Source organism: Rhinopithecus roxellana, chromosome 13 (genome assembly GCF_007565055.1).
Source record: "Rhinopithecus roxellana isolate Shanxi Qingling chromosome 13, ASM756505v1, whole genome shotgun sequence".
Classification (NCBI taxonomy): Eukaryota; Metazoa; Chordata; class Mammalia; order Primates; family Cercopithecidae; genus Rhinopithecus; species Rhinopithecus roxellana.
Window position 1 is genome coordinate 87,389,288 of NC_044561.1, and position 25,520 is coordinate 87,414,807.

The 25,520-nt window shown below is 40.3% G+C and overlaps 1 protein-coding gene and 1 long non-coding RNA gene across 7 annotated transcripts in view; one reads left to right on the forward strand and one right to left on the reverse strand.

Moving 5' to 3' along the window:
- LOC104676596 overlaps nucleotides 1–21,797 on the forward strand; it is a 30,874-nt gene extending 9,077 nt beyond the window's left edge. The window contains exon 2 of the long non-coding RNA XR_749942.2: nucleotides 19,856–21,797. This is a non-coding gene — a long non-coding RNA (uncharacterized LOC104676596). The remainder of the gene's footprint in view (nucleotides 1–19,855) is intronic.
- The window catches only part of MACROD2 (mono-ADP ribosylhydrolase 2), a 2,180,049-nt gene that overhangs the window by 135,570 nt on the left and 2,018,959 nt on the right, over nucleotides 1–25,520 (reverse strand). Inside the window, exon 11 of one of the 6 annotated variants that reach the window (XM_030915176.1) lies at nucleotides 21,120–21,203. The exons of the other annotated variants lie outside the window; for them this stretch is intronic. Within the exon in view, the coding sequence (XP_030771036.1) occupies nucleotides 21,120–21,203 (84 nt within the window). The remainder of the gene's footprint in view (nucleotides 1–21,119; nucleotides 21,204–25,520) is intronic. 6 annotated transcript variants of the gene reach the window in all.

Here is a 25,520-nt window from a genome sequence, read left to right on the forward strand (position 1 = left end):
TCTCTGCCCAGGAAAAGGAAGATTTCAAAACCTAAATTACACACAGGGCAGCCAATTCTAGAAAAAGAAAGGGGTTAATAGTCTTCCCGTAACTGTAACTACAATATTCTGCTTTGGAGAACAATGTTTTATTACCATGTCCACTACTCTGGTAGTCCCTAAAGAACTCTTTAAACAATGAGATTTATCTCAATTTAACTGCCCCCTCCACACACACACACAGGAAAACAAACAGTACACTTCACTTAAGAGAAATGATTTGCGGTCATGGTAAATTCCCATCGTTCATTTGCTTATTCGTTTATTCATTCACTTGGCCACCCACAAATATTTACTGAGTGCCTAGTATTTAAAAAATGCTGCTTCCCTAAAATACTATAAGCCCTTTCACTTTGAGAGGTAAATAAATATGAGACTTTATGACTGCATTTGTGCTCAGTATATTTTTTTTATAACACGCTGTCTGCTTTGACCAGAGTTGAAATTTTATAGTACAAATCTATTACCCTAGAGATGAAAAAGTGGCCAACAGCCAGTAATAATGGTCAGTTTTTCAACATAAAGAGCAAAGTATTCTATAAACTAAAAAAGAAAGACACAAACAAACAAGTACATTCCAAACTTATGTATGTTACAATTTTCAGGAAACTGGTTTTTTTTTTTTTTTGTTTTGTTTTGTTTTTTTTTTTAATTTCTTTTCTTGGCTGAAACTTCACTGTTAGCTCATAAGGGCTTATGATTCTTTGGGCTGCCACCTGTTGAAAAAATAATTGCAGACTTACTGAAGGGATAGCAACAGAGAAATGGCCAAGAATATTTCTACACAGACAAAACTAAAAGTTATAAAAAAAAGAATTTAGGGGAAAAATACACACAACAACAAAAAAGGAATTTGACAATACTTTTTCTAGGAAACTAGCAAAACTCTCTCCCAGCCTTAAACATAATTTTGTTGGACAGTCAGTTTGAATTCTACAACCAGATTACTCAAAAAGGCATTGTTTTCTGGATTTTTCTTTTTTCTATGAAGAGAAGAGGGACAATGGATATCTATTCCCCAGAAGAAATAATAATAATAATAATAGTAATAATAATAATAATAGTGATAATAGCTACCATTTTTGAATGCCTAATATATTCTTAAATGTCAGGCATTATGAATGGTTTTTTTTTTTTTTTTTTTTTGAGACGGAGTCTTGCTCTGTCGCCCAGGGTGGAGTGCAGTGGCCGGCTCTCAGCTCACTGCAAGCTCCGCCTCCCAGGTTCACGCCATTCTCCTGTCTCAGCCTCCCGAGTAGCTGGGACTACAGGCGCCCGCCTCGTCGCCCGGCTAGTTTTTTGTATTTTTTAGTAGAGACGGGGTTTCACCGTATTAGCCAGGATGGTCTCGATCTCCTGACCTCGTGATCCGCCCGTCTCGGCCTCCCAAAGTGCTGGGATTACAGGCTTGAGCCACCGCGCCCAGCCTATGAATGGTTTTTTTAATAACACATTTTACTTTTAATCTTTGCCAAGTAAGCAGAGTAAGAACTATTATTCCTGTTTTACAGATGAGAAAACTGAGGCTTAGAGCCAGTCAGTGGTAGAGCCAGGATTCAAACCCAGATCTGACTGGCCTTGTAGCCTCTGTCCTTTTTGTTATGACACACTGCATGGTGCCTTTCCAACTGACTTTAGAAAACTTTCCTAACTTACTATATGCGAATACTCATTGTCATATAATTAAATTAAATTATAAATGCAGAATTATATTTCAATTAACATTTAATTAAACTTCTGGCATTTGACATTGACCATTCAATGTCAAATCATCGCTACCTTTTGTTTTAGAACCTTATTTGTTTTTTATTCCCGATTCCAACAAACATCCTCTTTGCATTCCAATAACCGCCACTGAAGGCGCCTTTTGATAGATGAGAGATGTGATGTTTTTATCATGTTTCACCGATAATCAACATTTGTGGTCAATGGAGCTAGACTGCTTCAAACCTGTCCTTGCCAAGATTCGTATTTGGAAATATAACACACTGTATAGTGAGTAAGTTGAAAAGAAAAACCTCAGGATTCAGCCTCCTAAGAACTATGTCTGAATCTCAAAATCAGGTCTTAAACCTATAAACTGGCTCTTCACATTACTTCTGGTATCTATTTTTTAAAATGCATCCTGAGGAAACCATGGCTTGCAAAATAACACTGCAAGGCACTAGTTATTGAAGCCTATTGCTGGTAAAGTGATTGGAAAGTGAAGCAGATGATGACATCCAACATTTCCTAATTTAATGGGCAGCAGATAAGGAAATTGGATAGCAATTGAACACCCAAAGGGAAATAATTCCCTGTGGCTGCCAATATATAAACGTCAGCCTTCTAAAGACAAGGTTACCAGACTATCCAGAGAATTTCTAAATGTAAACAGAAGTTCAAATTTCACCTTTGCTTGGGGCTGCCATTTAAAATGAAGCCACTCATAATCAGTACTACTGGCATTCCTTTGACCCACTGTCAAAACAGCTTGGAAACACAGAACAACGTTTTAAAAAGCAAACTTGCAATTTTGTTGTTGTTGTTTTGTTTTTTGTTTTTTTTGAGACGGAGTTCTGTTCTTGTTGCCCAGGCTGGAGTGCAACGGCACGATCTTGGCTCACTGCAACCTCTGTCTCCCAGGTTCAAGCGATTCTCCTGCCTGAGCCTCCTGAGTAGCCGGGATTACAGGCACATGCCAACATGCCCAACATGCAATTTTAAAAGTTGAATTCCACATTGCTTTCCAATGTACTCTGTTTTAGGCTAACAGTACTATTTAATTCCTATACGCCCTATTCTTAGTCACAGGATCCTTTTCCACATGTCTGTTTCCTATGGATAATCCCAGCAACAACATACAGTGGTGGCATTCTCTCTTTTGTTTTGCTTTTATTTCCTCCGCTGCTGTTTTCTCACTTCTCCCACCACACTGATTTTCAGTCCATACCCTTGCACTATTCACCTTCACCTACCAATGCTTCTTGCCTATCCTTCACATTTATCCTGGCTGGATCCACTTTAACTATAGCTTCTCTCCACACCTGCAGTCTTCGAGGTGGGGCTTTTAAGTAGTGTTAACGCTTTCCTGAAAGTCCCCTTTGATCTTTTATAATAAAGCGAGAGTGGAAAGAGAAGAATTGATAACGAATTTACAACAACATTGTTAGCCATGATATTATGTCCTCTTAACTCTTATTGTCTGTCTTTAAAGAACATGACACAAGAATTCAATGATCAAATAATATTTACTGACGATGAACTAGAATAGAAGGCATACCATCTATTTTCCCTGTTGATACTTCCCCTGTTTTCCTCTGGGGAACCACTCAGCTCCTACTTGATCCATAGTTTCAACTATAGCTAACCATGTTGCTCCACCCCTGCACCTCACGGTCCCAGAGTTGCCATGTGTCCTAGACCTAGTCAGGGCACTACATGTCGATGGCCACAGCGATTGGTTCAAAGGTAGACACTCAATCAGAGTCTAGCCAATCAGAGACAATGAAACAATTTCAGATCTTTCATGGGAGCTATTGAGAAAGAAGTATGCCACTTACATTGGGTTTGATGGGAGAGCAGTTAGTGGTCATCTTTGTCCCAGAGAGGTGAGAGTATGAAATAGAGCCAACACAGAGGGAGGCAGAGCACAGAGATGGGTAGAGAGACCTAGTTCTGATGCAACTGGTAAATTATCTAATTAAGTATCACATAGACTTTTCAGATACAAGTTTGCTTAAAACAGTTTTAAATGGCTTTTCTATCCTTGAATCTGAGAGAATCTTGGCCTCTACAAACCATGTGGTAGGTTGCTTGTGGCTCTCACTTATTTTCACATTGGCAACACCTTGAGAGTTTTTTAAATTACAGATTTAAAAACATTCGTGGGCTGATGTGTTCAATTTCATATACAGTGCACATCATTTCAGGGCTTCAGCCATTCTGAGCTCTGTTGTGACGGTCATCAGAAAGTGCCTACTACGTGTGCTGTTGCATATGAAGATACTTTATAAAGAGAGCTTCATAGACAACTCTATAATTGTGTTTAATCTATTTCCAAATTCTTTTACATCCTCCACTTTTGAATCTAGTGGTCCCAGGCCTTCATCTACCATCAAAACTCTCTTTTAGAGAAAAAGAATGGTGATAGCTACACACACACACACACACACACACACACACACACACACGTCCTCTGACTTGACCACAGCACAATCCCCAATTTCCCATTACTTCTCTGAGGGCACACATTCATAATGCAAATTTTCATACACAAAGGAAGAATAACTCTTGAAATAATGCATGGTGCCACTGAGGACTTGAAGCTCACACTTGATTGAGTGGAGCTGCGTGGACAGCAGTGTGACTGTCTTCTCAGCAAAAGCAACAGAATTTGGAGTCAGTAAATATTGAGGGAAAGTGACTTTAAACAGGAAACAGAAAAGTGAGTTGATGATGGCATAACAGAACCAGGGGTTTTGGGAGAGAACATCAAAATCATAAGATTAATTCTTCATTTGACAGAGATCAGAGACTTGCTTGACTCAATCTGTATAGACAGGAATCCAGAGTTCTTATTTCCTTGACTGTACCTACTCTTGATCTTCTCACTCAGAAATCCTGAACCCCATTATTATACAAAGTAGGTATTAAGACCCCCTTACTCACATCTTCCTATCTCTGCTTGTTTTCATTAGTAATTTCCAGTATTTTCTTCTGAACCCCACAGGACTTCCACAAGGTCTCAGAAATTATATTATGTACTTATGTGTATGATACTGAAGCAGATCAGATTGTTTTTCCAAAAACGACTGTACCTATACATATCTCATTCCGCTTTTTAAAAATATTCAATGTGACATTGACATTCTCCTTTAAGAGGTAGGGTCTAAGTTCTCTCCCCTTAATCCTGGGGGGACTTGTTAACCTCAACCAATAGAATGTGGTCAAAATAACACTGAATAACAGGCTCTTTCTCCTGACATAATCAGTGTGGGAGCTCTGAGTCAATGTGTAACAAGTAAGACTGCCCTAAGCCCCCCATGCTGGTAGATTACATGGAGAGACTGCATCAAGCTAGAGAGATGTCCAAAGAGCTCCAGTTGTTCCAGCTTTCAGTTGTTTGAGTTTTCTTAGCCCAGGGCTCAGACAAGTGAGTAAGAGAACCTTGGATAATTCAGCCTCCCAATTTCTGAGCCACCCCAGCCAGTGCTGAGTAGAGCAGAGACAACCATCCCTGCCGAGCCCTGCCAAGCTTGCAGATGTGTGAGCAAAATAAATGTCATTATTTTAAGCCAACAAGTTTTATACATCCCTAGTACCTGGAACTTCCATTGTCTGCTCTTGCCAGCTAAGATCACTAACTTGTGGGAAGAAAGTATTGAAGAGCCTGTCAGGGTGACTTGGGTGCTTGGAAAGCTAAGAAAGAGAAATGTCAAGCATGGAAGGGTATAAGATGCCATGGCTTAGTATCCTAACAAAAATCCCATGCAATGCCAGTGAAAATGCAACAGGAAGGGAAAAAATAAGAGCGATAAAGAAAACCAAACCACCACCGCAAAGGTGCATTTTAATGGGCAGACACTGTTGCTGAGTAAGGAATAAAAGAAAGGTAAGAGTCCAGAAAGGAAAAAGAAAAGCATAAGGAAAGACAGTAGTTGAAATGAGACTGCCTGACTTGGAGACTAGGTCACAGAAGGCGATATGGATTCCACCTAGAAGAGACTACTCATGGTCCCAGCAGGAAGCAGGACACATTCAAAGGGGTGTAAAAAGTTTAATGTGGGATATTTTAAAAGATGTGGGCAGAGTCAAGGGAATCAATTAAGGAAAGTAAAGATGTCCAAGACTAGCAGTGGATGGGAGCTGTTACCACCCATAGGCCTGAGAAGAGAAAGGGAGGGGTCGGCTGAAACCAAGCAATGGCTGGAGGTGGAGAAGGCCACCTGCAAGTGCTGGGTCCTTGGGTGAAGTCATTTCTGTCTGGCAGCAAGGGTCAAAGAGAATAAATGTCTTTTTGTCCTTAATACTTTTCCCCCCATTCTCCAATCTCCCTTAAATGACTTCCACTGGTCTAGCGCATACCTTCTCAATGGGGAGCAAACATTTGTCATTGGCAGGGTAAAAAGGAAAAAAAAAAAAAAAAAAAAACAGCAAAAAACCCTTGGCTGTTATAATGGTCTGTGCCCTCCAAAAGACACAGTTCATAAAGAGATCTGCAATATATTTATGGTATTAAAATTTCATGATCAGGCAGAGATAATTAGAAAAAGAATGTCCAAAAAGCCTCCTTAGGGAGTGTAATCATGAAAAAAAAAATTGAGAAATATTGGTTAATCAACCCAAAGCCTGAGGGTGAGGGAGTCCAGTCAATGCAGCCCCTTAGGGGAGGGTCTCAGGCAAAAAGCAGTCTAGAGAATGTTCTAGAGAGACAAACAGAGGCAACTGAGCACACGGCCCTTATTAAAATTCTTCCTGACCTCTACCCTTTAGATCTCTGTATCTATGCACAGGAACAGATGGCAGTTATGATGGCTAATTCAGGGAAATCATCCATCTAACGAAACTACCAGTGACGAGAATTAGCAAAATAACTGTCCACACTCACAGCACATCGCGTCATCAGTGTAGAAATGTGACATTTGTCTCATGTGTATTTTAACATTTGCAACAAAAAGAGGACAAAAAAAGAGTGCATAAACAATTGAAGGGCATGCCTACATATGTAATATTAACCCTTTGCTAATTAGTTGATTTGATGTTACATAATGGACAAGCAAAATTTGACAACAGGACAGAGTTTCTAACACTTTTAGAAACCCTAAACACCAAACAGATTTCCATGTTCTCCCCATTCTCACTGGGCTGTACACTGAAAAACTTCACCAAAGTTGGACAATTTGCTCTCTTGGCAACAGCCATAATGGAAGGTCTATAAGAAAACCATTCTGGCAGTTGGGTGAATTCATCAGGAAGACGTGATTGACTGCTCTTGTGAGCTGGTTCCCCACATTGAACCATCAAGATAATCTGACCATTCCATTTTAAATAATATATCTCAAATTGTGATCCACACACTTAATACTCAGATTTAGTTTCCAGATATACTTCTTCACTAAAAGAAACCAAACCTCCTTGAAGAATTGGTGGGTACCAAGGCTAGGGCATTATTATAACCCATGGAATAGAAGGGGAAATGATGAGTCCACGAGGATACAGATAAGTACACAAATGAATAAACTGAAAGTTTATTGAGGAATGGGCCATTTACCTAGTTTCATTGTGCCTTCCCACAAGGGGTACTCATCAATGACAAACAGAAGAAAAAGCAGCTGTGTAGTTGAGGAGCCTCTGAGACACCACCTTAATCAAGTAATCAAAGCGAGTGAGTATTGTCAATAATGGAACAAATTGAGATAACGGGCCCTTCAAAGCCTGCTATGAGAAGTACGCAATATCACTTCTGGGATAGTTCTTCAAAGATGCGTCACTTGAATCCAGCCATGAGAAAACATCAGACCAACTCAAACTGCAAACATTTGACCAGATGATGGACCTGCAATCTTCAAAACTGTCAAGGGCAGTAAAGTCAAATTAAGGTTGGGAAACTGTTCCAGGCTGGAGGAGAATAAAGAGATGTGACAGCGAAATGAGAAATTTGAGTTTGAAAGGTTTTTTTTTTTTGTTACAAAAAGCATCATTGGAAAACTGGTGAAACTTAAATGAGATCTGAAAATTAGATAGTAGTGATATATCAGTGTTCCTGTTCTAGTTTTGATCGTTTTATTGTGCTCATGCAGGAAGAATGCCCAAGTTTGTAGAAAATGCTCAGTGAAATTTTGGGGGATAGAAGACATTAGATTGGCAACGTATTCCCAAATGGTTCAGGATAAAAAGCTTCTTTTTACTGTACTTGCAAATTTGCTATAAGTTTGAAATTGTTTAAAATAAAAAACAAAGGCAAAAGAAATGGTGCTCCAAAGATGCATTGCATCTAGTTAACATGGGGCTTTCTGATTTGGTGAAGGGTTGGGCTAGGTGCAAGCATCTGCCTTTTAGGATTCACCATAAGTGGCTGAATGAGAGGTTCTCCCAAGAGTGGCAGTTTGCAACTGTTCAGTAAGCACTCAGCAAAACATTCCACTTTTGCCCCACATTCTAGAGCCAGTCTCCCCTTCCCTCTACCCCTTTCCTCTCAAACCCCGTATCTACTTTCCTTCTGCCAGCAGCAAAGATTCTTAGAAGCCAGTGGGGAATTCTCAGGATGAAGAATTGAGAAATGATTCAAGTGGTTCTGCTAGCATTTTCTGTCTACAGAGAATACAGTACCCTGGGTTTCTGCATATCATTCCTCAGGCATGGTGATCCCTGGAGGTGAAATCATTTCGTAAGACTATCTCTGATGGCTCCAGAGCGACAAGAGGTAGGGGAGAACAGGCACGCTTGAGTGAGGCATTAGGAGAGTGTGGCGTGAATCCAGGAAATTCTAGTGTAGGTGGACAGTTTTAAGGCTCTCTCTGGTATAGTAGGAAAGCACAACTTTGTTACATTAGAAAACTGAAAATTTGAAATACAGCTACAAAATCATAACATGAAAATTCATCATTGTTCAAATAGCAATACCGCTCCTTAAAGACAAAACAAACCCTTTCTCTGTTGAAAAATTAGTATCTAATATTATAAGTCCTCAAATGTCCTATTGACACGGTGTCAACATTGAAAACAATCACTCTAATGCTTTAGTTCTATAAACCCAAGGACTCAGTTTTCAACAAAACAAAGGCAAATGCATCTGACTGATGCATTCTTCATCCTTGGTTTAGGAAATCGTAATAGACAAATGGTTAAACATATAGTCTAAATTACTCACAGACATCTATAACATTTAAAGAAAGGTACCTTTAAAATTACTATAAAAAGATCCACTGTCTATGCCTGAAAAACTGATTTTTTCCTTTAGTTTTTAAACAGTGAATTGAGTATCACCTTTCATGAGTCCTCTAGACAATTTCAGAGGAGTTTTAAAAGAAAGTTTCCTCATCTGTGAAACGAGAGTGTTGCCCTAGATGTTCTCAGAGGCCCACTTGGCCATTAAAAACCATGATTCTGTGCTTTCAATTAAGGATGGAAATATTTACTGAGCATGAAGAAAAGAGCTCATAAAGAATCAATGTTCATGAATATGATGGTTTGTAGAATTACAGAATTTGATATCTAAATGGACCTGAGAGACATGAGGTAAAGAATATGATATATGTATACCTGAGGGATGAAAACAGAATTCAGGGGTCTGATTCCTAGTTCAGGGGTCTTTCCATTAGCTTGCAACTATATTTTCCCTTTTCTCCCTCTCCCCCACCTCTTTCCTCCCTCTCTTCCTTCTTTCTTTATCTCCTTCCTTTCTATCTTTCTTACTATCTTCTTGAGCTTGGCAATCATAAATTACAGCAATTACATGATCATTCCTTAACTAGGAAGTTTCTTGTTGAAAAGCAACAAGATAACAACACTAAAAAACACCTTTTATGGGGAGAAGCAGATTGAAATCGTACTATCTAAATCACATAAAATAATCTTTTTACTCAGTTTGTGTCAATATTTTTGTGCTTTTACTCTTTTTGATACTTAGGAGATTTTTCTTTGTGCCTGAAAGTTTTGCTTTTGCTTAATTAGAAATTTGGGCTGGGCATGGTGGCTCATGCCTGTAATCCCAGCACTTTTGGAGGCCGAGGCTGGAGGGTCACTTGAGTTCAGGAGTTCAAGACCAGCCTGAGCAACATAGTGAGACCCTGTCTCTAAAAAAGCAACAGCAAAAAAATTAAAAATGTAAAAAAAGGAACTTTGGCCTTGGGGTGCACTACTATGATCTTTCTGGGGTGAGGAGAGCAAGAAGACAAGATGGACAAGCAGACTGTATGACTAGTGAAGAACTATTTTTCCTGCAATGTTTGAATTAAGTATAACCAGGGCATGACTTCTATTCTGGATTCCGTGGTTGTGGGGAGAATGAAAACACTCATCCGTGCCTCCTCTCTTTCTCTCACATGCCACATACAACACATCTGCGGATTCTGTTGGCTTTACCTTTAACATATGCCCAAAAGCGACCAATTCTCACTCTTGCCTTTCGCTGATACTTGGGTCAAGCCATTCGTATCCCTTGCTCCAATAAACTCTTTCCTGGTTTTGCCCTTAGCCGCTCACAGTCTGTCCTCAACACAGTAACCGGAAGGTTCCTTTTAAAATGTAAGCTAGAGCATGTCCTATCTCTGCTTAAAATACTCTCTTAGCATCTCACTGACAGAAGCAGCCAAAGTTCTTACAGTGGTCAACAACGCCCAAGGTAGTGATTCTCAAGATATAATCTCCATTGCAGGGCATCAGCATCACCTGGAAAATTATTGGACGTGCAGATTCTCTGCCCCATCCCCAAACCTACTGATTCAGAGACTGGGGGTGAGACCCTGAAATCTGGGTTTCACACACCCTCTGGTGATTCTCATGCACACGCAAGTGTGGCACTCACCCCTCTCCAGGATCGGCCCCCATGACCTCTCCAGTTTCTCTCCTCCCCTTCGCTCTCTGTTGCTGCTGTCACAGGGACCTTCTTGCTTTTTATGAGGATAAGTCAGATGCCTTGGTCACTGGGGCTTCAGCACTTACTGTTTTGTTGTTTTGTTTTGTTTTTGTTTTTTGAGACAGAGTGTCACTCATGTCACCCAGGATGGAGTGCAGTGGCGCGATCTCGGCTCACTGCAACCGCCGCCACCCGGGTTCCAGCCATTCTCCTGCCTCAGCCTCGAAGTAGCTGGAATCACAGGCGTGCGCCACTATGCCTGGCTAATATTTGTATTTTTAGCCTCGAACTCCTGACCTCTAGTGATCTGCCCGCCTCGGCCTCCCAAAGGGCCTGGAATTACAGACGTGAGGCACCGCACCCGGCCCACTTACTATTTCCTCTACTGGAGCACTCTCTTCCCAGAGAGCTGCCTGGCTTACCCCTTTATATTTTTCAGATTTCTTCTCAAATAGAAACTTAATAATCAGAGAGATCTAACATATTTTAAAACCCAACCCAGCTGTCTCCTAATTTCCCCCGCCACACACACACACTCACTCCCACACTGATACAGCCTTGGGCATTCCCCAGCTCCTCCCCTGCCTGATTTTTCTCCATGGCTCTTGGCATGAGGTCTCCCATGAAGCTGTCACAATGTCAGCTAGGTCTGCAGTCACCTGGGGGCTTCCTTGGGACTGGAGGATCTGACTCCAAGATGGTCCGCTCACATGACTTATAACTTGGTGCTGGCTGCCAGCAGGGGGCCTCAGCTCCTCACCATGAGAACCTCTCCGCCGAGCTGCTGGAGGGTCCTCAGAGGTGGCGGCTGCCTTACCCCAGAGCAAGTGATGCGAGAGGGTGCAAGGTAGAAGCCATCTTTCGTGACCTAAACTGCCACACATTAGCATGAGATATGGTGGCCCAGAACCTCAAGATATGCTACTCTCCAATTCCTGACTCACAGAAACTCCGAGATAATAAGCGCTTATCGTTGGTTGAAGCTTTAGGATAAATTTTCAGGCAGCAATAGATAAATAATTATACACTGTATTCATGTTATATCTGCCATCCCCCAATGCCACATACCCTAGAATAAAAGCCCCAAGAGAGTAGGGACGTTATTTTAGATATAGAATATAAGCCCCAAGAAAGCAGGGGCTTATAATAGATTAATAAAATACATATATTATATATTGTATTGTGTTCAGGGCTTAGAACAATATCTATACTGTCAAATGGTAGGCATTATAAAAGTATGTGGAATGAGTCCTTGGAGAAACTGGATGGTGGGCAGCTATGCCGACGTGGTTGGAGGAAGGATGCAGTAGATGTTTCTGCAGTAGCATTCTTTTGCATAACTATAGAGGACCTCATGCACACTGAATTCTATGTGAGTGGAGACTTCTGGGAGCACTGCTCCATGCAAAATTAATTTTGACCTTATGGATCGCTGGAAGGGTTTTGGGGGACCTCCCCCAGGGTTCCATTGGCCATATTTTGAGAAACACTTATCAGGGAAAGAAGACCACAGGCAGTAAGAATAAGGCCCAGCTTCAGAAGAGAGATTCTTGGTCCCAGCATCTTACAGAAATAGCTGAGATTCAACAGATCTCAAGGGACCATGAGGACCAAACAATGACTGTCTCAGTGGCAAGCTCTGAACTGAGGGCTGATAACTAGAGACCACCTCTTTCCTCTTGCCCCTGACCTAACCTGGTATCCTTCATAAAGTTTTAGAGACAGTAAGTAGAGACTGAGAAATAATTGAGGTGTGTGGTTGTGTAAATATTGGAGATAGGCTGCTGATGCTCCTTGACTTAAGATGGGCTTATGTCCTGATAAACCCATTGTAGGTTGAAAATACTGTAAGCAAAAAATGCATTTAATACACCTAACTTGCAAAGATGGGCATTTTGTAGACATGATGGAATGTGAAAACACAAAACACAATATCCAAAAACTGCTGACAACACAGGCCACCCTAGAGTGCAGTATCAGTTGTTTACCATCGTGATGGTGCGGCTGACTGGGGGCTGCGGCTCACTGAGCAGCATCAGGAGAGACTATCATATCGAGAGTCCAGGAGAACATCAAAATTCAAATCCAAAGGAATATTTCTACTGAATGCCTACTGCTTTCACACCATCAAGTCAAAAAATCCTAAATCAAACCATCGTAAGTGGGGGACCTCCTGTAGTTTCTTGGGAACCTGGACTTGAGGAGAAGGGGAATAGAGATCAGGAAGATGAAGACAGACTGGAAGAAAGTCCCTTTGGCACTGGAATTGGTGCGATTGAGGGCTGGGGTGGGGAGGCATGCAGAGTGTGCTGAGTGAACCTAACCTGAGTGCTGAAAGAGGAGAGAAACAAACCCAGCCAGATGTGCGATGCAAGCAATGCATTTAAAAATGTATCTCTGCTTGCAAAAGTATTTTGTTCATGTTAAAAGGATTTTCAAGCATTAATAAGCAAGGTAGGGGAGTTTTTGGTGGGAGGGAGCTCTTCTTGTTTGAAATTCAATATACTCACTGACCAGCTCTTCTGCCTAGTCAACGTTCCTGGTGTTTTCCATAAATCATCTTATTTAAATTGCCCTGCAGTCCTGCAAGATCAGTTTCCCTTCCATACATTTCATGTATGAAGAAACTGAGTCTTAGGTTAGAAAAACTGCCCAAGTAGGAAGCAGAACATGAACAATTGAGAGTTCTGTCCATGCTCATACTGAACTGTTTCTCTGTGGGTATGAGGGTCCATATACATTATCACCAAACTTGAGTTACCTCCAAGAGCGAAAGGGAACATTGCTAACAAATGCCAATGGCAATATGCATAAATTGGGATCATTCCCGGTCAAACAGAACCTGTGGTTTCTCTGCCTTGGTAGATTCAGCCCTTCTCACAATGGAAAATGCCTTAATACTCACATTCTCTAAGTCCCATTTAAAGTCCTAGAGCTGACTCTGAAACAGAACTCTGTGGTTTGTTTAATGGGTAATTACGTGTGGGGAGCAACAGTACAAATGAAAATAGACCACTGGGTCCTTCTACTACTTTGTGGTGGGGGATACTTCAGAATGGCCTGGAATCAAGCAGAACATAAGAAAAATATGATTGAAGCAAGATGGTGGTATAGGCATTTATTGTATTCTGATTTTTCACCATGGAAATTTACACATGTTGCTTAAATTCTTGATATTTTAAGGTCTAGAGGATAAAACAAAGCTTTTCTTCAGGGAAAAGCTGATTTTCCTGAATCCTGCTATTTTGTTTAAAGCTGGTCAATCACTAAGCTCATTTGAGTGATAGCAAAGTCAAAATTATGACTGCCTGATTTTACCCTTCACTGCACTTGTCAAAAAAATTAAATTAAAAATCATGCTTATGAATATAATGCATGAACTGCTGCATGGCATTCTGAAAGATAGAATGTCCCTTCTGTCCAGCCACTCACAAAACAGCATGTCACACGATACTTTAATATGCATAGAAAATAATGGGGCAGAAAGAAAATTCTGCCTCTCAGGAAATACAAGCTACATTCCATAAATGGCTCATGTATTCAGAAAAATTTATTTTAGTAAAATAATAATAATAACTTTAATATTATCATTAGATCCCTCAAACTGACATAGTGCTTTCTAGTTTCCAAAATGTTTCCACATATAATTTCATCTGACAAAAGACATCATTAATATTTTAAAGTGCAATATAGGTTTGCTTGATTTAGGATTGCAAGGGTTCAGTTTCCTGAGGAATGAGCATCCCACGTATGCTTATTGAATATTCTATTTAAAGGCAATTGTGGAACGAGAGTCAAAGTGCTAGTGCTTTCTGTAAAAATATAATGGAAAGTGATATTTGTTAACCAAAGCCACTGAAGGCTTTGGAGACTTAGGTATGGAGAAAATTACTGTTTGAAACACGCTACTGAACTTAGCAGCATATAGTCCATTTAGTTCTTTTTTAATGAAAATATGTGTTTGTTTTATAAAATAATTCATTATATGTGTGTGTGCATATTCAATTACACATACATTTAGAAAGTTGAATACTAAACTCTCCAAAACCCAACTGTGCTCCTTCTTCACTTCTCCAAGATAATTTCTGAGGTCAACTTGATATATATCTTTCCAGGCTATGTATTAGAAATGTATGTATGTGTATAGATATATGTATATGTGTATATATGTACACACATACGTGTATATATCTATATGCATGTAGAGATACATATATACACATATGTGTATATATACACACATATACACATATGTCTGTGTGATTAGATAAGTAAATAGATGCATACATATAGATAGCACATACCTATAGATATATACACACCCATATATTTGTGCATACATACATAATACATACATATAGATAGCACATACCTACGTATATACACACATATGTATGTGCCTACATACATATATACATACATATAGATAGCACATACCTACAGATATATATGCACACACATATATGCGTGTATATACATACATGCACATACATGTATATGTATATATACATACATACAATAGATAGCATATACCTACACATCTATATATATATGCATACACACAAAGGTATGTGTATACATATATACATTTACAGGTATACACATATACATACCTATATGTGTGTGTGCATATATATAGATGTGTAGGTATTTGCGCTATCTATATGTATGTACATATATATGTATGCATCTATCTAATTCTTGGATACATGGCTGAGATGGTGCTTTTGTAAGGGAAATTCCTAGAAACAGAAATGATAAAAGTGTCAGGATCAAGAGTTCTAAGCAGGCACTGAAATCAATTTTTGCTTTGAGGCATCTGCCAACCCCAGGTAACCTAGACTCAAGAACAGCAGTTCTCAAGTTTGAGTGTGCATCTTCAGATGAAGCGCTTTTGAGAACACAGATTACTGCACCCCACTTCAGGTTTCTGATTCAGTAGGTCTGGGATGTGAACCTAGAATTTTTTTTTTTTTTAGACCGAGTCTTGCTCTGTTGCCCAGGCTGGAGTGCAGTGGCTTAATCTCAGCTCACTGCAACCTCTGCCTCCTGGGTTCAAGCAATTCTTGCGCCTCAGCCTCCTGAATAACTGGGATTACAGGCATGTACCACCATGCCCAACTAATTTTTGTAGTTTTAGTAGAGACAGGGTTTCACCATGTTGGCCAGGATGGTCTTGAACTGCTGACCTCAAGTGATCCACCCGCCTTGGGCTCCCAAAGTGCTGGGATTATAGGCGTGAGTTTCCAGGTGAGGCTGATGGGTGCAGATTCAAGAACACTCTTTGAGAACCAATAGCTAGAGCTTGGATTTGAATGAGCCACACGTGTGAGGCATGGAGGGGCCCGTGCTAGGGTCATAAATATAGTGGGAGATTTGCCTATGTCAGTTTTAGCATTTGTCGCAGAGGAAACAAAGGGAAGAAAAAGGTCTCTGTTGAGATTTCCTCATCCTATACATGGACTAACATGGGTTTAAGGACCATTAGCCAACAAAATAAAAACAAAACTCTAAGCTTAATATGTACTTTAAGGTATTGCTAAGGTGGTATCTTCAGGTATCTTAGAAAACCAAGTGTAAATAAATGAGCTCTTAAAGCAACATCACAAAAGCTTCCATAAGTAAAAATCCAAGGAACATGATCATCAAAAAGGCAAAATACACAAGGAAATAACCAAGTGCGTAAGTTTGCAGAGTCAATAAACTGCTGAATCAGACTTGTACACACTAGAGATATTAAAATTTATGATGCAGATTATTAAAGGTATTTTATGTGTGAATTAAATAAAAAATGTCCATGTATATTTGAAAAGGAACCAAATAAAACATATCAAAAAAGAAAACTATAATTAAAAATTCAGTGAAGAGTTAAACATCAGATTAAATAAAGTTGAATAGAAAATTAGCAGGTTAAATGACAGACTTGAAAAAAATTAACCAGAAGGCATCATAGAGAGAAGAGACACAGAGGACAAAAATGTGATATGGGTTAAAAGTCATGAAAAACAGAGAAAGAAAGAATAGAAAGTAATAGATTGAAGTGATATTTGGTGAAGTGGTATGTGAGAGTTTTTCAGAACTAATGAAAGATGCCCATTCCCAGATCCGAGAAGTACAGCAAATTCTAAGAAGGATACATAAAAATGAATCTATACCTAGGCACATCATAGTGATACTATGGAACACAAAAGATAATGAGTAGATTGTCAAAGCAGACAGAAAGGAAAAACAGATCAGCTTAAAAGAAGCAAAAAACAAACTGAAATATTCCTTAACAACTACAGGAAAACAACTTCAAAATGTTGCAAGAAAATAACCATCAACCTCAAATTTTTACCCACCAATACTGCCTTAAAAGAATAATGCAAAATAACACCATTTTCAGGCAAATAAGTCCTGAGAGACTTTCACTAAAGGAACCTGTAGAGCATTTACTTCTGAAAGACAAAGGAAGAAGTGTGAGAAAAGTATGCTTTATTAAAGGTGATAAGTTTTCTGCAATAATATTCTTTCAACTTTTTGTAAGAAAAAAAAAGATCTAAATTATGGGGAGTTAGAATTAATGCAACTGGTACTAACCAGACTTTTTTCCAAACAATTCTGTCTATGCCTTGCTGGTTCATAGACGGCATTATCATTTATAGCAGATGACAGCCAATCCATTAGTAGTTTGAAATTACTAATAATTTCATTATTGGTATAGTGTTGAATGTGTGAAACCAAAGTACACAGTGGTTCATGAAATTTTAATAAAAATAATAAAACCACTATATTCAAAAGTACACAGCATAAAAATGCAAATAAATATATTTCGAAATTGTTTGAGTTTTAATTTTGATGTTCAATATCTCAGCGAGATGTTTACTAAAGTAATAATGCTTAACTCAAGGTTATAATGTTGACAATATTTCTTCCTTCAAAAAATTTGTTCTAATTTCCAGGAAAGAGAAAGAGAAAAGGATAACAGAAGCTGTGTTTTTTCTAGAAAAAAAAAAAAAAAGAAGAAGAGTTTGTGACATTAACCAACTGCATGGACTTGGGCAAGTTAACGAAGCATTTGCAGTCTGTACTTTAAAAAATTCTGTAGAATGAGAAAATTTGACCATATGTTCTTGAAATTTTTCTTCTGAATCTAAATACAGTTATTATGACTATATATGCTGGAAAATCTAGGTGAGTTTGTTTTCTGTAACCCTTTCTGAAAATGTGTGTTATCAGGTAAAAGGAGGAAATCAGTAGTGCCTGTGAGGGTGGGAAGTGGGCCAGGGAATCCTAAAGAAGGAGAGAAGAGAGATAGGGCCCATTGTTGGGGCATTAAGCCAAGTGATCTATAAATAAAAATACCAGGAGCTTCTCTTTCTAAAAAAATATGAAATGACCAAGCTAGAAAAACATGGATAACTCTAAGCTGGGAAGAAGATCTAGAGAGAAGAGTAATGGTCAGCATTAAAACTTGCCCCTCTTCCAGTGATACCAGATTTCATTTGCATATCCACTAGCAAAGAATGATTGTAACTCTTTGTATCATAACGGGAAATGGAACACATTCAAGAGTACAATGCATGAATTCAGGGACATAGGTTATTTTGTCAAAATAGAAACGTTGATAAGTAGTAAGTGCCATATGTATGGTAAACCAACTGATAGCAATCACTTAAGCATATCCTGAGAATGAACCATGTGGTGGATGCACCTCCGTGCGGTTCGAAGGTCTCAACTAGAATCCAGGAGTGGCAACCTGGAGATTCTTATCTACAGGGAACATCTGAGCCTCCAGCCCATCCTGTAGAACTCAGGTTGTACAAGGGATGGAGGCCCTTTGTCTTGGGTTAAGTAAAGGTTGTCGCTGTATGTTTTTTATAAGTGGTTGTGATCCTCCTGCCCAGGCTCCTGCCATCAGGCTCTCTCTCCTGTATGAAAGTCCCCAGGAAAACCCCATGTCTCTTTCAGTGATTCTGGGGCTCTTCTTCAGCCTCTCAAACCTGGTGTCATCCCCACTAAAGGTGAGAGGGGTTCAGCACAACAGCACATCATGGAATCATCCATCACTGCCTGCCCAATGGTGCTCCCTTTCTCACTCCTTGCCCAGCCATTTTTACTTTTTTATTTGTCTTTGAAGCCCTCTTAGGAACAAATGCACAATTCCCATGTTTCTGGAGAGTGCCTCACATTCACATTTCACCACAGACAGAATGTCCCTGCTAGCAAATCCAGTTACCACATTTTCATCTTTATGATTCAGAGCAGATTGTTAGACCACACAATGACAGGAGGTGAAGCTGTATTATTGAGTCATTAGGATTGGGGAATGACGTTCCTAAACAAAGCAACTGATTTAGGAAGTAAATGAAGTTTTCACACATTGGAAGGAGTGACTTGGAAGAATTCCCTTCTTTAATCAAAGGTGGAAGAACTGCTACAGCTTAGTAGCCATTATGTGAGGCTCAGAAATGACAACAGGCTCAGGCTCTGGAAAACAGCTTTTGACATAGGTTATGGATGTGATGGGAATCATTTGGTGAGGTAGAGTTTCTCTAGGGGAAAGATGAGTGTTGCTTTGCCCCAGCTCTTTACCCAAGTGTGGCCTTAAGAGATGGTCTAGAAAATGACTGAACTACAACAGGAGATTTGGAAGCCCCAGCTACTCTCCCACCAGGCAGTAACAAAGCTTAACATCTTGGGTGAATTATTGCAGCTGGCCTTTTCCCTGGTTCTAAGTGTTCTTCTCTGAACAATTTTAAACTTTCAAGCACATTTCACTGAATTAGGGCAGTGCATACCCTACCATGGCCATGATTATGATATTGATAATAACAGCCATCACTGACAGAAGGCCAGGCCAGTGCTAGGCCAGTACACATGCTATTTCTGTTCTTTACTGTCAGTAGGAAACTTTCATCCTTCGCTCCTTGTCTAGAGGAGGGATCACATCTACTTCTGTGCCTTTCTACACCTCTCCTCACTTACAGTAAGCCTGGGAGAAGGAAACAGTCCTATCTTGTGTCTCCCTCAGACCCACCTACCTACAGAGAAGGCATGTTCCTGGTCTGCTCGTCCTATAAGAAGCTGACCAGGGCAGCCTTGGTCTAGGAAGCTGAGGACTCCTGCACTTGCCTGTGAGGGGACAGTGATTAAAGCTTTTCCATTTACAGCTGAAATCCAGGATTAGGAAGCCTATTTGGGGGCAGGGCAGCCAGATGCTCTGGCCTAACCACATTAGTAATCAAGCTAACGCTTTGATTTCCACCTGTCTTTCAGCTTTGTCTTCTCGATTGATTCTAAACTCCCAGAAACGTAAAAAAGCAGCATTATTACTTAGCACCGGAAGCCCCAGCACTCACAGGGATACTGTGCAGTCCGGCACGTGAGCAACTCAAGAGTTCAAGTGAGATCTGCTGCTAGGAGATAAGTAAGCTGACAGCGCCCAGCAGCCACACTTTTGAGGACCCCTGTGGCATCGTGTCCCTGCTGAGGCCGGCCACTTTCTCCCCAAACTACTTGCAGCCAGTGACTGAGCATGGGAAAGCGAGACTCTAGAGCCCAACTATTCCTGTCCAGTGCAGGACTCCTCTGGACTTCCAGACTGCACTGCAGACTGAGGCACTTCCCAGCTAAGCCTCCTTCTTTTCTTCTCTCCTTTCAGCTGCTCCTGCTCCATTGCCCATTTCTCTCATCTTTATCCTGCACTTCTGCTTCCGTCTTGGCATCTTCTTCCCTCAAGACCCAACCCAACACCATCAGTATTATTACACTCTTCATTTCCCAGTGGAGGAGGTGGGGCTCAAGGCAAGAAGGACAAGGCGTAAATATGCTCCCTTTAAAAAATTTGTACTACTCTATCGCTTATCTGCCTTTGGGCTAAGATCAAGTGTAAAAGTTTGTACTACTCTTAGGTTTGAGGTTCACATGAAAAGAACACCTCATCAACATTTTAAAAGAAAATTTGAATGAATTGTATGTTGTACCAGTGTGTAAAAGAGAGACAGTGTCATTTCTTCATAAAACTGAGTCCAGTGGGACCTGCCCATTCAATGCAAAAATGCAAAGGTATGTAGGATCCTAGAAAATGAAAGACAATGCTAAAGACAGGAACCATTTCCAGCATCTGTTGTTGAAGTCTGAATCTGGAAAGACTCAGAATGTATTTATCAGAAAAACATTTTTCCCAATAAGCCAATAGTTGCAAAGCTGGTCATCACATGCAAATCTTGACCTTCACTTTTACACAATTTTGGAACATGTAACTGGTAAGCACTACCTACAGTTTTTTGCTTTGCAGACATGGAAAATACATCACACTGACAAAATGGACTTTTAAAATTTGGGTTTTACCTTAACAAAATAAACTTGAATCTGATTCTTCATCTTCAAACATATTAGAAAGGGATAAAATAATTTCTCTGTGATATTTGAACCCTTAGGAATATCTGAACATGAGTGTGTTTATACACATAATTTAAAAATTAAATATATTTTTCTTTTCATGGCATAATTTTCTAAAGGAAGGAGGGACAGGACTTACCCTCACTAGAGTCTTTTGAACATTCTGGCTTCTTTGCTTTGCTCTTCTTGTGGGGTGGAGAGAGGCCTTTTGGCTCTAACCCCTCTGGAATCACAAAGATTTAATATTCTCATTTAAATATTTACCAGTAGGGTTCAAAACTATGTTGAAATTTAAAAATGTTTTCTTCTTAGTAAACCTACACACACTGAATCTTAATTGCAGATTCATCTGTCATCATGGCTGAGCGAAATTCTGGCAAGGACTCATGGTTCTCCAACCTACATAGACTTAAACTTAAGGCTTAAGCTAAAACATTTTTGTAGATAGCATTAGTGATTCACACAAATGTAAAATCTTACACATGTGCTTTCATAAATTTAGAAATTCTCCATAAGGGAACCCTGTTAATTTTTTTTTCCTCCGACAGTGTTTGATTTCAATCTTCATAGATTAGTTGACAATTGTCATGGTGCAATTTCATCTTACTCAGTCCTGAAAGCAGGGCTAGAGGAATGGAGAAAGGAATGGGGCTAGAAATTACCCTGCTTTTATTTAACAAACTGTTTTTAGTAACCCAGATTCTAAACAACTTCTGTATTTCCCACTTAAATTACTGTGCTTCCTATTTTCCTCAATGCCCCTCTAAGTCTATCCATCGGGGCAAATAAATTAAGTTCTGAGGACAGTGTCAGGAAAGTATCTCCGAGTTTACTCATTTGGATATAGCATACTTCATTAGGTGTGAATTTATGTATCTAGCCCTGGTCTTCTTTCTGAGCTCATGACTTATGTCTTCAACAGCCTACAGGGCATCTTGTTTGGAATTTGGGAATGGATATCTGTTTGCCTCTCTAGATCCACTCTCCATCCTTCACCACCCCTGCTATGCTCTGGGAGGCTGAATTTTCTGGATTGCATCAATGAACTCCCTGGTTCTCTGGCTTCCTATTAGATGTAGCCAATCGGGAGCTCAGGGCATCTACTTTCTAGGCGCCTGGTGGTTTTCATGAGCTGGTTGTATCCCTCAATCTAAGGTTACAGACCCTAGAGTTGGCCTTCTCCACGTGGCCCTCTAAGTTTCTTGGCTCCGGTAGCCACCTCCTTCCCATTGTCCCTTCGGGCCTGGTACTTAACTATGCCCCACACTTCAGAGCACTAATAATTTCCTTTCCTGTACTCAACTCCCATCAGGCCCTTTCAATTTTTTTGTAAAGGACATTTCAAATTTAAAGTCAGATATAATCATATACTTGATGTTTATAAGCCTGTTCTTTCCACAGTATTACACATCTCAAGGAATGGTATCACTATCTACCCAGGAATTTAAACCCCAAACTGAGATGTCATTCTTAATATTTTTCTTCATTTACTTTTCCGGTTGAAGCAATCACAAATCCTATCATAGCCCTCGCAGCTCCATTCTAAAATAGATTTCATATTCATCAACGTGCTCAACCTTTGGAATCACCACAGTAGCCCACACCAGCATCTCATAACCTGCTAGCCTTCTAATCTCCCCGCTTCTATTCTTTATTGTCTACACTCTATCCTTGACAGTGTGAGCTTTTGAAACATAAACCAGATCACATTGCTCGCCTGTTTAAAAACCATTGCTTAGAATAAGATCCAAATCCAATTCCAGGCCTGGCACAGCACGTCACTTGGGCCCTGCTTACCACACTAGCCTCACTTCCCACTTGTGTTTGGCTCTAGCTTTGTCAGTTTCCTTTCCCTTTGTGTTCCTCAATCACTGCTAGGCTGCTTCCTGCCTCAGGACCTTTGCACCTGCTGTTCTCACCCCTACTCCTCCAACACACATATTCATAGGTCTGCTCCCTTCTTGCCCTTTGAATCTCAGTTCAAATTCAGCTCCCTACAAGGCCTTCCCTGACTGCTTAATCTAAAGGCTCACAAAGGAAATCTCTCTCAAACACATCACTTGTATCTGAAATTATCTTGCTCTCTGGTGTATCCCTTTACCGTATGTCTCCTTCCTCATCTCATCCCCAAGAATGTAAATTCCATGAGAAAAGGGCACTTGTATTTCCTAATCCCTCTCGTATCCCTGGTGCCTAGCAGTGCCTTGAGAATTTCATTTCAAATTCTATTTTATTTTCACTTCCCCAGGCCTTTCTTTAAGGTCAAGATATAATGGGGACCCTGCCTAATTCTCTCTTAGCAGCTGTCGCCTTCATGCCAGGATTCTAAAATTACATTAGAGAGCTATGGCGACTCATTTCTCATTTCCCATTTATTAAAAAAGGAACAGAACAAAAACAAAAACCCACATTTGATAGATGTGCTATTAAAAACTTTGGCATTATAAACTGCAAAGCTTTGGGCACTAGGCTAGGTTTTCTGTGGTTGCAAGTCAGTCACATCTAAGGTTATTACCACAGCCAGGGTGAAAAAATTTGCCAATGACTACATTAGCAACTCCCCCAAACTTCTGTCACCAGGTGCAAGATGGATGTTGACCCTTGGAATGGGTTCAGCAAAAACAGAAACGAGATGCTTGGAGCAGCTCACCAAGTGCAAATACTGGGCTCAAAGGGATTCATACAATGGGCAAAGAGACATTTGCAACCTCACTGGGAGAAAAATCTAACCCTTCTATGTCACTGCAATGTGTCGTCTGCAACCGGGAGCAAGAAGAGAGTTTCCAATGCTGGAAATTCAACTCCAAACCAGCATTTCTCCAAATCACTTTCTGCGTTTTTGTGAGTTACATTTCTAGGTCTTCATTTCCCACCAGAATGAGAATTCCTGGGCAGTGGGTACTATTTAAAAAGACACCCATGTGCCACATTTTGAAATATGTAAGCACCCCCCCAAAGTACTAATATTTTATTTTTGAAAAAGTTGTAGAGCACTCCTTGGGTCAGTGGGCATGCATACACGTTGAATATGAACATGAAACATGTTACATGAAACAGTATTGTATCATCTCATGACACCATGGGTAAAGTGTTCTGGGGCATGTAAATGAAAGTCACAGATACATAAGACCTCTGTGTCCAGGTTTCTACTTGTGGCTTGGGAGGAACAACTTTCCCTCTTGGCCTGGGGGAGTGAAGAGGAGAGTTGCTTCTGCTTGTCTTCAAAAGCACCCCCATGCTTCTCCTTGACAATGTATCATGTTTTTTAGCTTGCTCTGTGTCTGGCAGAGGGTAGAAACCGGGAGATTTGCCAGGAGCATGGCTTTGTCCCCTGAGGGACTGAACTGTGCATCCAGCTGTGATGTGGTTGAGTTTCCATAGGTGGTTGATAATTTTCCATCCCTGCTGACTCAGACTGGCGCTAATTTTAACAGTGCAGTCATGGAAATGAAAGGACATGGGAAGACATTTGCCATTAGGAAATTAAGGATTAAGGAAGATGATTAAAGGACTTACACGGAATTCTTGGCATTTAAGCCAGTCTGCTTCTTCTACCTCCCATGGGAGTAGAGCCTCCCCTTGCAGATGACCATGTCTGATACCATCTGAAATGCTCCTGCCTCTACTTACTATAAAAGTCTGGAGACAGGAGCAAGAAAGTAAAGGACATGAACTTTGGGGTCAGGCAAACTCGGATTCAAATTCTGGCTCTGCTATTTAAGCAAGGAACTAATCCCTTTTAAGCCTCAATAATAACAGTTCCTGCCTTGTAGAATTGTTGTGTGTATTAAATGAGTTCATGCATGTCACGTTATTGGCACAAGGTACATGCCCAATTAAACTCTGGCTCAGCAGAGCTGTGCTGTGGCTGACTTGAGCCAGCTCACACCAGCTAATTGTACCATCTCTCCCCAGCTCTCCTATTCATTGACCTCATGCTTTGGAAGCTTGAAAAAGATCATGGTATTTGTGTTTATACCATAGAAATCTGCAAACTCTTCACACTGGGGCTCTCCTTACCCCAGAGAGTTCATTTACAAGCACCCCGGTGGGTTTAGGTATTCAAGTTGTTATTTACTATCATTCACTAGCATGTCTTGGCCAGTTGATTCACTCAAGTAGCCCTTCATTAGTGTCAGTTGCATTTGTAAAAATCCCTCCAGCTTTTCTATTTGAATGAGAAGGAGAATTGATGCAGGGCAGGGGAAAGGCAGCAGTTAAAGGCCTTGGGAGACTGGTTCAGACTCATCTTCGAGACTGACATGCTTAAGTGTGAGATCTGAGTGAAGCCAGCATGCACACCAATGTCTGGTGAGGCCAGCTGGAACCATTCAGCACAAAAATCCTCCATGATTTCAGCACTCAGTTATCAGGAAACTGGGAGTAGCTCCCAAGCCCATTCTGCCCGAGTGGCTTAGCATCCTTGGGCCATTGAATATGACTTGAACAGCTGCATGTAGCTGCTGGAGACCAAACTCCCAGGAAACCTGGTGGAACTAAAATCAGAAATGATGATCCAATTAATGCCGCCGAACCTCAA